This window comes from Kogia breviceps, chromosome 3, assembly GCF_026419965.1.
Source record: "Kogia breviceps isolate mKogBre1 chromosome 3, mKogBre1 haplotype 1, whole genome shotgun sequence".
Taxonomy (NCBI): Eukaryota; Metazoa; Chordata; class Mammalia; order Artiodactyla; family Physeteridae; genus Kogia; species Kogia breviceps.
The window spans coordinates 106,301,682-106,316,697 of record NC_081312.1 but is presented as its reverse complement, the minus strand read 5'-3'; the positions used below and the strand labels follow the sequence as shown (position 1 = coordinate 106,316,697).

The 15,016-nt window shown below is 48.3% G+C and overlaps 1 protein-coding gene across 7 annotated transcripts in view; it reads right to left on the bottom strand.

Moving 5' to 3' along the window:
• The window catches only part of LOC131752023 (neuronal acetylcholine receptor subunit alpha-7), a 133,374-nt gene that overhangs the window by 55,373 nt on the left and 62,985 nt on the right, over nt 1-15,016 (bottom strand). For 3 of the 7 annotated variants that reach the window (XM_067029456.1, XM_067029455.1, XM_067029454.1), the window contains exon 4: nt 10,093-10,202. The exons of the other annotated variants lie outside the window; for them this stretch is intronic. In XM_067029456.1, coding sequence (XP_066885557.1) covers nt 10,093-10,202 — 110 coding nt within the window. The remainder of the gene's footprint in view (nt 1-10,092; nt 10,203-15,016) is intronic. 7 annotated transcript variants of the gene reach the window in all.

The following is a 15,016-nucleotide window of genomic DNA, read 5'->3' as shown; positions in this document are numbered from 1 at the left end:
CACCAAGTCCTCTGAGGCCCACAGCATCCCAGAGGCAACAACTGCACTGGACATCAAGGGCAGAGTCCTGGAGGAGAAGCCCAGCTGGACTGATCTGAATGCCTTACTGTACTTCATCCTGGCCTATTATCTTGTTCTTTACCCCCTCCCTTGAATTAAATAAAAGCAATGTTTTGGGGGTCCTGTAACATTTGTTCCCTTCCAAGACTGTCACCCACGGTCCCCCGCTAAGAGCTCCATGCCATGGCCTCACCTAATGTTTCCCCCTGAGGTGGCCTATCCTGTTTGCTTCCAGGTCTTCATTTAACTGTTGTCTCCCTGTAGCCACTTGTCCTAAGTGAGAGGACCACATACATTATTATCTAAGCTGGGCCACTCTTAGAAGTGAGAGAGGCACAGTTAACAGCTGCGCCAGGACTGCTCCTGGCAGACAGGTACAGTCTGGCCCCCTTCCCAGGAACAACTTCTCCCCCCGCCACTGGATGAGGGTCTCTCTCCTCCAGATCTTGCCCAACCCCTGACTCACATCATCTGTTCTGTAAGATTATCTTCTGAGCCCCTGTCTTACACCCATGACAAGATTGTCAAGTGCTGGGAAAAGTCAAAGGTTTGGGAGTCAAGGCCTTGGTCCTGTGTCTCAAAAACAGTTTCCTTCATTGCAAGTGAGGGAGAGTAATTCCACATGGCTTCACTGCAATCAGGAATCAGATCAGATCAGCCCACCAGGATGAAGTGATGTGTAACTGATTACAAATGCCTCAAGGGCAGTGAAGGTGTGTCCTCAGAAGATTCCCCTGAGCTGCACAGACAGCATCGGCTACACACCAGCCCAGAGACCCTGCCCCACAGCCCAGTTCCTCCAGATTTTGATGCATGCCATAGGCACACTCAGCTTGACCCAGCCCCTGCACAGCTGAAGTCCTGGGGGCTTCGGGGGAGGACCAGCACCCTGCCCCCATGTCTTGTCCCTGTCAGTCTCTGTACAGATGGCCCACAGCCTGGGTAGGCAGTGGAGATCCCACAGGCACCCCACAGCAGGCTGAGGAGTGATCAGTGTGAGGGCTGACCTTGGCCTCTCCCTTCCCTTAGGAGGCTCCTGAGGATGACTGAACTCCCCATTGAATTCCTGTCTCACGTATTTACTACACAGACCCTTACAGCTGAGTTGGCTCCATGTCTGACATCACGATCAATAAGCTCATCTCCTAAAGCCAAGCTCTTGGGCTGGGTGGATCTTGCAGCCCTCAGGGCGCAGGGGGTGGGGGACTCTGTGGGCTGGCCGGGCACCACAGGTAGGAAGAGAGTCTTGCCTGGGCAGCCCTGGATACACAGCTATTCCTAGAAAACTCAGCTGGCTGCAGCACCCGGCTCTGTGTTTGAAATTCTGCTCCAACTCTCGCCCAGCAGTTTGTTTGCATTTTGTCATTCCACGCTGGCTGGCAAGGGATTTGGTCAAAGAAAATTCGGTTGTCGGATGCTGAGGCAAGATCAGCAAGAAGCGATGTATGAAAATCCCCCAGCGGCTCTGAAATTGGGAGGAGACAGGCTCACTCCTTCCAGAGTGCAAGAAAAACAGGCTGAGACAGAGTGGCCAGAGAAGGTCTGAAAGTGGAGTTGATTCTCAGGGAGTGAGAGGAGTGATTCCACTTTGTCTAACTTGTAGAAAAGTAAAACACAAGAGCTCTAAAAGCACAGCTAGAGGCAAGTGCATCACACTCCCGAGTCAAGCATGCCCTGCTGGGTAACCTCAGGCAACTGGCTGAACTTCTCCAGGCACCAGTTTCCTGACCTGAGAAATGTGGATGCTAACACAGACTTTGGAGCCACCCAGCCCTTTGCAGAGAGAGTGGAGCAAAGCAGGGACATTAAAGGTCGGCTAGTGACAGTCCATGCTGTGCAGAAAGGCTGGGCTCCAAGTCAGTATGAGGCAGCCAGGTCTCTGGGATCCCAGCAGCTGAATGAGGACGCATGTCCACGTGCCCTCTGTCCCCTGATTTTACCAAGATGCTGGGGGAAATGACAGAGGTAAAACACATCCACTGCCTTAAGCTGGGAGGAGTGTACAAGCAGAGAAGAACAGATAATAACTTCCAGACAAATAACCAGGGGATGGTAATCAGCTGCTAGCAAGTCAAAAGGAGAATATGAATTAGGATTTTGACAGTTATTCAGAGCAAAAAAGGAAATGCAATTCTACCAAGAGGCTCAGAGGCTCTCCTGTCTCATTCAAAGTAAAAGCCAAGACCTGGGAGACTTGGGCAGCACCCCCAGTGTCTCTGAGCCTCTCCCCTGCTACTCCTGCCACTCTGGCCCCTTCTGCTGCAAGGACAGATCCAGATGACAAGTTCCCGCCTCAGGGTGATCAAAAAAAGATACATTTAAAAAAGATAAAATCATGATACTTACACAAATATAAAATGAACATGTGTCAAAGATTTTTTTTTTAAGTCATTAGTTAATGAGGGACACAGCAAGGCATCAAAGACCAATTCTGAGGAGCATCCAAAGAGCAGACATGGACACTGGTGACCAGGAATGCTGATCCAGTCTATTCACAGAAGAGTCCACCAGACAGAATCCATTTGCTTCTCTATGGACTGGAATCATCTCCACCACTACCGGTTCTAGAAGTTACAAAGGTGAAAGGCCAAAGACCATGGCCTAAGGAGTCTCCTAGAACATCTGATAACCTAGAGGGTGCAGGTGACCTCACAGGTAGATGTCGTAGACTCCCACTCATCTTTCTCTCCTTCCCCATTTTATTTATTTTATGATGATGATGTTTTGCATTTCAAAGCCTTTCACAACCTTTTCTGACAGGCCTGTGCACCTGTTCTTTCTGCCAAGAGCATTTGCCTCCCTGATGCTCTGACTTCTTCCACAGCCTCCCTCGAGCCATTCTGCTGGTCTCACACCCCACCTCTGGCTCCAGCACATGTGAGGCTCTCTCACCAATTCTCAAAGCCCCAAAAACCTGATGCATGCTCTCCTCTCCCTCTCTCCCTTCCTCTAGAGGGCTGTCCGTCTTGATCTCTTCGATGTCCTAAGATCCTAGAAGGACAGATCCTCAGATCCTCAGATCCTGTCCTGTGATAACAGCATGTAAGCCTTCATTAAATATTGGTTGAGTGAAGACACAAACGAAAAACAAACATCAACAGTGGCAGAGGTGAGAAGGGGGAGGTTTGGACAGACAAAGTTGCCAGGTTCCACTCACTTCCTAAAAACTGCTCCGCCCTCTTCTCACCTCTCCTTATCTACAAACAGCCTCCCTCCAGATTAGGTCAGAAGATTTGATAATGCAGATGCTATCACAGCACACCCTAAAGCCTCCTTCTCTAAGATCCAAAGCTGAAAATTACCTTTGCTCAACTGGAGTTTCCTGCCGTAACAAGAGCTGCCACGGATGTCCTTTCAGTGATGCCTCCTGCCCTGACCCCCACCCCCAGACCAGGCACGGCTGTGTGATGGGCCTGGGAGCATCAACCTGGGAACCTCCTTGTGGAGCCAGTAGCAGCGACAGCACTGAGTCTAAGAGATTCACTCCCTGAGATCCCATCCCGCACGTGGACCATTGTGATACCATGACAACGCATGCTGCCCAGGGGAGCAATTGCCACTCACAAGGATGCAGGTTCCAGCTGGTCTCTGTTACCTTTGCCACCTGCCTGCCTCCTCCACTTTGCCTGAGTCCCAAGATGCTTTCCCACCACTCACATCACTGCTGCCCTGCCCCCAGGAGCTGGGATTGGACTTCCAATCAGGCCAAGGTGAAAACGCCTGGAACTTCAGTGGGCCACTCACCTGCACTGAGCTGACCATGCTGACAGCTGTTCTGTCCATGCCTGAGGCCCTGACAGCTGCCCATGCCAAGAATCGGCAGCCCTGACTGAGGCTCTGGTTTGTGCATGGGACAGGCAAACAGAATGATACCCCTGGAAGCAGCTGTCAATCTAGGACAGAAGGCGGTTGGCAGATAAACACTCCCGACGTCCCTGGTGGGAATGGGCCCTGTGGCCCACAGCAGTAGCTTTTTATCGCATCCTATATTGGTTTCCCTCCCTCCTTGGTCTCACGTCCTCTCTCAGACAATGTGAACTTGAATCCTTGTCTTGATTTCTAAGGGAATTTCAGACACTTGGGAACAGAATAAATTCTATTTCACTGGTGACTCACTGATCAGCACAATTACAAGCCCTCTCGGGCTGGATCACACTGCATGCACTGCCCTCTCCTCAGGGTCTGCCATCAGCCACAGGGTCAGGGGAACATGTGACAGGAAGAGGGCTGGAGCCAGAGGACTGCAGCCTCAGAGCCAGACAGGAGCCTGCAGACGTGCAAATGTGGTTTTGCACAGCCTGTGAGAAAGAGATGGTTGACACCCCACGCCATCCTAAAAATACAGAGTCAAAAAAAATCAGCAAATTACATTCATCAACAAAGATTCCATTATTGTCGTGGGATTTTCTGAAGAAACAGCTCAAGAACTGAGAAGCCTGGAGAGGCTGAGGCAGCTGCCCATGGTTGCACAGTGCAGAGGTGGCCAAGACATTGCTTGAGCTCAGGCTTTCCTGTGAAAAGTGATGCTGATACCAGCCAGGCCTTTCATTCCGCCCACAGGCATTGTAGCTTTTCCCTGATCAGTCTCTTGCATGACTCATTCTGAGGGAAGCCAGGCACCACACCAGGAGGACATGCAAGCCATTAAGAAGCCCATGTGCATAAGAATTAAGGCTCCCAACTGAGGGCCAAAATCAATTTGCCAGCCATCTGGGTTGTCTGGGATGCCCCAGTCAGGCCCCTCGCTGACTGCTGCCCCAGCCAGCACTGGGCTGAAACTTCAGGAGACCTGGAGTCAGAGCACCGGGCTGGACCCCTCCCCAAATCCCTGACCCACGGTGACGGGGAGAAGTCACAAGGATTCTTATTTTAAATTTTGGAGTGATTTGTTCTGCAAAGACGGGAACTGCAATAAATACCATCTGTCCCAGTTAGGATTGGTTGGGGTTCCTTTACCTGATGATTCGTATTTTTTATAATTTCTGGAAAATTCCCAGCCATTATTTCTTTAAACACTGCTTTTCCCTCATTTTCTCTATTAGTTCTATCTCGGACTCCAATTAAACATTTTAAGGACATCTCACTCTATTTTCCAAGTGGCAACATTTCTCTTATTTTTCATCTTTTTGCATCCCTTTGCTACATTCTGTGTAAATGACTTAAATGTGCCTTCCAGTTCACTGATCTTCTCTTTATTTGTGAACCATCTGCTATTCAACCTATTACACATTTCAAATTGATCTATAATTTACAAGAAGAAAGCACAGACTTTTGGTGTGTGGTTCACTGAATTTTTTTTGGGGGGGGGGCTGTGTTGGGTCTTCATTGCTGCGTGTAGGCTTTCTCTAGTTGTGGCGAGCAGAGGATACTCTTCGTTGCAGTGCACGGGCTTCTCATTGAGGTGGTTTCTCTTGTTGCAGAGCATGGGCTCTAGGCACGCAGGCTTCAGTAGTTGTGGCTCGCAGGCTCTAGAGTGCAGGCTCAGTAGTTGTGGCACACAGGCTTAGGTGCTCTGCAGCATGTGGGACCTTCCTGGCCCAGGGATGGAATCCAGGTCCCCTGCACTGGCAGGTGGATTCTTAACCACTGCACTGCCAGGGAGGTCCTGGTTCATTGAATTTTGATGCAGATTACATTCATGTGACCATAATCACCATGAAGTCAAGATACAGACACTCCCATTACCTCAGAAAGTTCCCTCATGCCCCTTTCCAGTCAAATGCCCCTCCCAGAGGCAACCATTTTATTGATTTGTATCCCCTATTCTAGAACATCAATGAGCTTAATCATACAGAAGATAAAAACCAAAAAAGGGGAGGAAATCGTAACAAGCCATCCACAATTGCTAACTCATTTTGAGCAAGATTGTGTTCAGACAAATCCTTGAACTGCAAGCTTAAAGTAAAGCAGAACAAAGTAACCAAGAAACCACTGGGCTCAGCATCTAGCAGGGATGGTATTATCAGTGCCCATCCTCTCCTCAGAGCCACCCAGCCAGCTGGCCAGCAATGGTAACTTGTTCACCATCCCTCAGGGAACTAAAGCAGTGCATCCCAGAAATGATGCAGAGATGGCTGTTTTGCAGTGACCCAGCCTCTTCAAAGCACAGAAAACGTATTCTACCTCAAAAACTATGTGGGGCTTGCTCTTGGACTACAAAATTGAGCTGGAATAGAAGGAGAAATGTAACCTACATGTTGGTGATGTTTCCCCTGACCTGAATCAATGCTCCCTTCCAAACCACGGCTCACACAGAAGGATGGCACGTTCCCTCCTCAAGGAAGCGTGCCCAGCCCCACCACACACACATAATGAACTATCACATGCGCCCACTGAGGAAACATACCATTCTGAGACCCTCTGGATGGTGGAAAGTATCAAGTTCAACACCTCTCAAAATCCCCCATAACAGAATAGTATTGGAAGGTTAGGATCTTACTAAATTCAGGCATGTTTTTGCTACTTCCTGTGTCAGTTTCTGGACTCAGTCACCCAGTCTCACATTTTCCAGGCTGCCCACGTGATTTCTCTCCTTCCTTTCTTCCCTTGCTGTCCTTAGCGGCACTGGCATCACAAATATCATCCCCTTTGCTCCTCCTCCTCATACCTGTACCCTCCCTCCGTGCTTCCATCTCATCTGTGCACAAATATTAGTTAGGGGCTTTCCAGGTGCCCAGGAGAGGGGGCAGAACCTGCGTGCTACTGGGCACAGGAACGCCCTTCTAGGAGATCACGTGACAGAGAGAGGTGTCTGGAGTCAAAGGGGTGTCGAGTTGAGGTCTGGGGGCAGAGAGAAGGGTGACTGTCCCATGCCGTGAGGGGGCACGTGTCAACAGTGGGAGTCGGGGCACATCCCTGAGCTGACGGACAGCAGGTGGAAGAGGAGGCTGTGGGGTGGGGGGTGGCGGGGGGCCCACACACACCTGGGGCAGGAGGAGTGGCAAGCAGAGGCAGGCTAGCTCACGGAGGCAGGGATAACAGGCTCAGCCTGCGTCTCCCCCTCCTCCTAGCCCCACAGGGCGCCCTGAGCTGAGTGCTCCTTCACTATGCACGTCTGTTTTGGTCCTTCCACTCCCCCCAGTCTTTACTCTAACCTTCCTATGTCATTACTGTCCTCTCTCAGCCTGGACAGCTGGTCTCCCCAGGGCAGCCTCCCCGCCTCCCTCCCTGGTGCCCTGGATAAGGGGACAGTTGATTTCTCCTCCCTCCTTCAGGCTGCACCCAGATCTACTCTGCCCAACAGGACCAGGTAAAGGGCTGGTCTGGTTTCTCACGCTCAGTCCCTAAGGGCCCCGGAGCCCCCACTTCCTTCCTCTCCTGTGTCTCCAGGCCACGTGGAAGACCCTCGGGGAGGGAGGAGACAGCCCAGCTGGCACAGGTGCAGCCCCGGCTGAGCCCCCACCCACAGCACCATCACCACCACTGCCAGCCCTGGCGGTGCATCCCCACATCCCAGCTCATCTGAGCCCCGGCCCGTCGCCTTCTGCCAGCATCTCACAGAGCAGACAAGCAGCCACACGGGCCCAGCCAGCCCACAGCATAGCGAGAAATAATCTGCGCTGTGTCTTTTCCTTAAGCCACTCAGCTCAGGGTCATTTGTTAACTTGTTAAGCAGCAAAAGATAACGGGCGCCGTGTCTGCGACTGGCTTCAATATCTTCCGTAACCTGCTTACCCCTCGCTGTGCTCACGTGGACGCACAGCCATATAGTTAGCAGTTACTTCCGGTAAAAAATCCTGTATCTCATTTCTCGCAAGAAAAGTAACGCAGAAGAGGAGGCAGCCTCTACAGATCCTGTGACAGAGGCTGGCGGACTCATTCAATAGGGATACGGGACTGAGAGGCAGGAGGAAGATGGTTATTTGGAGCTCCAGGGGATATAGAAAAGGAAGAAGGGGATGCAGTATTCCTGGGGGCCGAGTCCCTGGTGTCATCCATCAGACGGAGACGGCTGTATCTTTGCTCCTTGAAATTCAGGTATGTATAGAATACTTGGTAACTCTTCATTAGCCAAAGTATTTGGAACTCCAAACATTTTATTTATTGGGGTTTAAGATCTTACAGATAAGCCGTAAGACCCATCTCTTAAAGCCTCATTCTTAAGATTCTACCATATTATAATATTTATTCTTGATTTCAGATAAAAAAACTGAATTGGGAATAAGGAAAAACATTATTGGCATTTCTTTTTTAAATTGTCAAACCCGTCTTACTTGAAGCAGAAATCCTCATCATCAGGCCTGTGAGCACACGACTGCCATTAGTGAATGTTTACTCTTTGCCAAGTACCACCCAAGCATGCTATGTACATCTGCAGTCATCCTTCAAAACTCTGCGAGGTTGGCATTTCCCCCACTGGGCAAAGGAGGAATCTGAGACTTACAGACATAGTAAACATTACGGTTAAGATTTACACCCAGACTTGTTCAATCCTAATCCTTTGTCCTTAAGCAGTCAACGGCAATGCCCCTGTAATAGGCTGAACTGTGTTTGCCCAAAAGTCATCGGTTGAAGTCCTAATCCACATGCACAAGTATCTCTGAGTGAAACTGTATTTGGAGATAGTCTTTAAAGAGGTAACTAAGTTAAAATGAGGTCACTAGAATAGGCCCTAAACCAACATGACTAATGTCTTTGTAAGAAGAGATGAGGACAGAGACACACACAGAGGGAAGACCTTGTGAGGACATAGGGAGAAGGTGGCCATCTGCAAGCCAAGAAGAGAGGCCTCAGGAGAAACCAACCCTGCAGACACCTGGATCTGGGACTTCCAGCCTCCAAGAGAAAATAAATTTCTCTGAGAAAATAAATTTCTGTTGTTTAAGTCACCCAGTCTGCGGTATTTTGTTCTGGAAGCCCTGGGCAACTAACATAGCCCCCCACCCACCCCAGGAAACAGATGAGCCAAGGAGAAGGCATGGGAACTCCTGTGCTTCTACTCAGTTGGGATCACTTACTCTGACCTGAGACATCTTTCAAAGCTCAGCTGCCTGAACTAATTTAAGAAACTGAAGGGTGGCAGCAAATCTGAAGAGGTGTAGTCTTCTAGAGACAGGCCCAATGATTCAAATGAAATGTGATGTCAGTAAGAAAGAAAAAGGAAAGGGAAAGCAAAACTTGGAATACCCAGCCTTCTGGAAGGAGCCAGTGCAGGACAAACACATCAGCTGGTCCTGGGGGGATGACCGTGGGCAGTGGCCGATGGCAGCACTGTTTCCTGAGCCAGGAAGGTACTCGGCTTCCTTCTTGTCCAGGTGGGACCAGAGGCAGCAGCCATCACTAGGAAATATCTTTCTTGTATATTAAGCTGGTTATCACCTACTAAGCCTTATTAGAAAGAAAGGCACTGGGTTCCTTTTTTTGACTATGTAGTTTAGCAAATAATTGAATGCTTCTAGAAATTTACCCTACCTGGATATCTGCCTTCTGGGCTTCCACTCTACAAATCAGACAGTTTTGGATGACTAATGAATCCTTCCTTTCCTGACCTCAGGAGAAGGACTACATTTATTAGAACATGACTGCTATCTGCCTTTCTTCTGTCAGGTACAAGCTTCTGAGTGTGGCTAGAGATGACAGTCTCCTGTGCTCAGCTGCCCCACAGGGCTCTCCCAATGCCCAAAGGACAGTGCATCAAATGAGGACCTTGGTCCAGAAAGTGGACTCCAGCCATGCGTCCCGTTGACCAGCAACTTCTCGTGCTGTGACTGTAACTGCTGTCATTCAGGGGCAAAGGTATGGCCACATGCAAAAATGTCTCAGTGCCAACATGCACACAAGTACCTACACACCTGTAATGCACATCCCTGTGGACATGGCCATCGGGGGCAGTGTGCTGGGCGCTGCAGGCCTGCGTGCCAGGACAGAGAACGCTGGACATGGGACAGAGCTGCTTCCTACAAAGCCTCGTGGAGATCCACAGTCCCAAATTACAGATAATGTACTGGCATTGCTATAAAATACTCAAATATGCTTGATTGTTAAACACGTCCAAAAATAAACTCATTTTTTTCCTTTGTCCACTGTGCTTACCTGTTGTAGAGGAGAATGTCTGGCTTCCAAATCTGGCCATCTGGGAAACGAACCGTCTTCACGCCTGGATACTCTGACATATTCCACTGTAAATAGTGATCTATCCAAGACTGACAAACACAGAGGGCGGCATTAGCAGCACTTTGCTTCCTTGCCTGCTAATATATCTTATAAGAGATTATTAGATAAGTTCAAAACCAAAAGGAGTTCCAGACACTTATTTACATAATTGAGTTGCTATCTGTAAAATATATGGAAACTGGGAATTAAATAACCCCTTACAAAATGGCCATGAATAGCAAAAAAATCACATTTAAGATTCTGCTGTCACCATGACCACAGTCAGAGGGTAGCATTAAAGTTAATTCCAGTTCACTGAATGCCCCCAAGCCTTCCCCTCCCATAGCAGATGGGTTTTTTCCTAGCCAAATGAAGAACTGTTTTGCTTTCAGAGTTTTCCACTGTAAAGACACTTTGGACAAATAAATTCATTATTTCAATTAGAACAAGAACCAAGCTGGAAAAATGAAGAATATTTATTTCCATGAAACAACTTCATGCAGCTGCAGGGGTACCTCTCAGAAATTTCTAAGGCCCTGTTTTTGGATTTGAATTATTATCTTCATGTAGGAATAGTGCTTCTGACACCACACTCAAAATGCAAACATGGGTGTTGGCAGTAAAACAATGAATGAGCACATGAGGGCACAGGAAATATTTATAAACATGTGAACACAGGTGCACCTCTTTGGGGCTAGGCCTGAAATTGGCTCTTGAGGGAACTTTGTGAGATGAAGGCCCATGTCTGGGGTCCTCCGCCCCAGAACTATGCACCTCAGAGCTACATGGGGTCCACTAGCTCTATAAAGACTGCCCAGGTAGGACCCCACCTGCACTGCTGGACAACCAGCACCACCCAGCCAGGACCGCAGGGCTGCTGGGTTTGGACTCATCAGCTCCTACAGGTGTGCATAATCAGAGCAGACCCAGTAAAGGCCCCCATCCTGTATTCACTCCACCCTGGGGCCACCTGCTCTGGAGCTCAAACTTTCTCAGATTTAAAAAGGTATGTGATGCAACACCCCAAGCTGGTCCAGGGACAACTCCCTATAATCAATCATTATTTCTGCAGCAAAACATGCATATTTTTACTGAGAAAATAAATGCATATCAATATCAGTTTGATGTAAAGTTATAAAAACAAAAACAAACAAACAAACAAAAAACCCTGTCATGGTCAGAGTTGCTGAGATTTGAGAATTGCAGCCAAGAGGCTGTGGGTCTAGAGCTACTGAAACTTGCAGCAGGGGTCAAAGGGCATGTCCCAGAGATCCCACCATCCTCTGGAAAGGTCAGGCAAGCATCCCAGTTCTGGGACTACCTGAAGTCAGACAAGAAGGAATATGCAGGAAAGTAACAGCATTTCACAGCCATGGACCATGAAAAGGAGGGTGTATTGATACCTAACGTGCTGAAGTATCATCTGGGGCATTTAGTATAGAGACCCACCTGGCCGATGTTTCTAATTAGACATGTGCAGCTGGGGAGGGTTTCTCCCACCCTTATCCTGCTGTGACAGGACAGCACAGCACCCAGAAAGAGCCAGACCTGTCCAAGCGGTTTTGCAGGACAGAACGGCATTATTTGACTTCAAGCTAGGTGACTCCTGGGCTCTACCATGGTTGGTTCTTCCCATCCAATCTGTCTGCACAGGCAGATTCTGAACCCCAACAAGGTGGGCTGCTCAATGACATCCCTGAAGGCACTGCCCTTCTGGGGCTCTTCCTTAGTCCAAAGCCAAGCTGGGTCTCTCCCACCCTCACGGCAGAAAGTGGGGCTACCGGGAGCTTTGGAATCAGATAGGCAGGTTTGTACCAAGGCTCCAGCAGAGAAGAACTGTGTGAGCTCTAGCAGGTAAACCACCCTCTCTCTGTGCTGCAGTTTGCTTGTATGTGTCACACCTCATCAGGCGCTGTAAGGATGCAATGAGATAGTGTCACAGCAGGTAAGTCACAAGGCCCTGGGAGGCACGTGATAAATGACGGCTTTAAAAGGAAGAGGGGTCCCTCCCTTTCACAAAATTTCAGAGGACGAGAGCTGTAATAACTGAGCTGCAGCCAAAGGTGGAGAGAGCAAGGGCTAACTCAGTGTCAGGAGGTGGATGGAGCAGGAACCTTGGTGCTGCGTTGTCCTGGGTTTTCATGAAGATTTCTTAAGAATGGATGTGGAAAAGGGCCCATAAACAAGTTGTGGGGGGGAGTTTCTATCCTCCAAAGCACTGACTGCCCATCCAGATTGCAAAGCCCAGGAAGGCAGAGGCACTGAGCAAAATCTGTGCACAGACAGCAGCTGGCACGGCTTCCACACGTGGGCACCTGGAAACAGGCATGAACCTAGAAACGCCAACCATCCCAGAGCTTCCCGTCAGAAGAGGCTGCACTTTGCATTCTCTTCCTATTTCTGTGTGATTCCTTCTCATTAAGTCATCAAGATAAGATTACATGGGATGCCTAAGAGGAAAAACAGGGGAGGAAGGGGCCCTTGATCTAAAATGCACAGTAAGAATTCCACTCTTTCAGGGGTCTGAGAACTGGCCCTATTACAACCTGCCTTGGGCCCACAGGAAACTCTTTTTAAATGTGTGTGTGCACACTTGCATGGAAATATTTAATGCAAGAAAGAAAGAAAGCAGAGAGTGACAGCAAGTGAATGAAAGAGAAGAAAGGGAAAGTTTACTTCATTAAAAAAAATACAGTATGGTATAATAAGAAATATATCTGGTCTTTTTCCTTGGTTCCTGGCACAGAGCTCCTAAAACTGGGAATTTCCTGAGTGATCAGATGTCTTTTAAGCATATCTTTTATTCTAATGAGCTGGCTTAGGGTGGGGCCCCTAGTCAGCCTCAGGCCAGCAGAATGCCTCTGGTCACCGAAAAGACCAACCCTGCATTAGAGGGTGGGAACCCTTATCCCCACCCCACCCCTATCTCTGGGAAGAGAAGAGAGGCTGGAGACTGGGTTATGAAACTGAACAATAAGGCTGACATTGTAAAGCAACTATACGTCAATAAAAATTAATAATAAATAAACGATGCTGTTGGAGCAGGAAAAAAAACAAACAAGGCTGGTGACCACATCAAGGTGCAGGGACACAGTGACGGGGGTGGGGGGACAGAAGTTCCACTCCTCCTCTCATACATGCCCTGGCATCTCCTCCTTCAGCTGTGCATGAGCTGCATCCTTTATAATAAATTGGAAACATAGATGAAGGTTTCTCTTGAGTTCCAGGAGCTGTTCTAGGAAAACACTGTATCCAAGCAGTGTGTGGTGGGAACGTCCAGATTTGAACTCAGCTGGACAGAAGTGTGTGTTGACTGGCTCCCCCATCTGCAGTTTCTGTCTCAAGTGGGGGCGGTTTGTGGGACTGAGCCCTTACCTTGAGGGACTGGACGCTAACTCAGAATAAAACTGAACTGCTGGACACCAAGGTCGAGTCCCGAGAATCACAGCTATTGGATGGGCAGACGCCAAGCGCCTGGTGTCAGGAAACACCTCACACACACATGCTCTGAACATTCTTCCCGTCAACTGTTTTGATCTCAGAGGAAGAGAGTGGGCCTCCTCCTTCCTTCTGCCCTAAAACTTTCTTCTCTCAGTGGGACACAGTGATTGAAAACCTTAATCGTGGGTTACTCTTATGGCCCTAAGCAAGCCACCGACCTCTCATCTATGAGCATAACATATGGTATTTCTATTTGTCAGAGAAAAGCGATAAAGAATGCTGAAACGAAGAAGGTAAGCATTTTAGAAATAAATATGGTTTAGAATGTAATATTCTATGATGCTATTCATGCCATAAGAATTAGGAGGTAAAAAATAAGCATAAGAAGGATGGGAAACCTGAAACCAGAAGAATGGTCAAAATTCCAAAATTAAAGACAACAGATTTATTTTTAAAGCAACTACAAGTCTCTGGATGGCTCAAATGCCTCTTTAGAAACTGAAATGGCTTCTGTCGTTTCTTCTCATAGATTAAATCAGATTATGTCTGACAGGCCTCCCCAAATGATAAAACTAATCTGCAGAGAAAATTAACTGCTTTCTCCTATGAATATAGAGGTAAACAGAAAGATCAGACACTTTCTCTTCCTTCAGGTTATCTAAATGACTGGAAAGTCCTACAAATCAAGGGCAGGTAAGAGAAAGGAAAACACAATCAACAAACTGTAGGTCAAAGAGAATGTTTTCTCTGCTTCTCTTTTTGAATGTATAAAAAATCCATCATTTGTATAATATTGACCTCAGAGTTTAAATACCTAGAGAAAAGATTATGTGGATTCAGGTTTTCAGTACAGGAATTCAGCAACATGAAATGAGAGGAGAGAAAAACCAATTGCTGAGAGCAATTTCCTGGGTCCTCTGTCCCCTCCTGTCCACATTTCTGCCCTCCCTCCCTGGGGACTCTGGCCTTGACCATCTTCAGTATGGAGTCTCATTTCTTGTCTGTCCCCATAGCTGGGGCAGGCCAGGCTGGTCACCAGTTGGGAGAACACAAAGAGCAGGAATCAAGGTGGTCTTCTTACTCATGGCTCTGGGGCAGCTTCCAAGGCCTGTTGGGGTGACATTTGAGTTCCCCATGGCCATGCTATGGCCACAATAGGAATGCCATGGCTTTCCAGATGGAAACACTGGGTGGGGCAGAGGTTAGATAACTCTTAAGGTCTGCTCTAAATTCAAGATACATGTGATTCATTAAAATTCAGCTGGGAGCTACTGTTACAACTGCTCCATGAGCTACAGGTGCCAGAAAAATGTGCTACCCAGTTTTATAAGGGCATACGCTACAAAGACACCCAACTTGTTTTCCACAAGGTGGGCACCTGGAAAGAAGCACTAATTAGCAAAGTCACACCTAGAAACGCTTG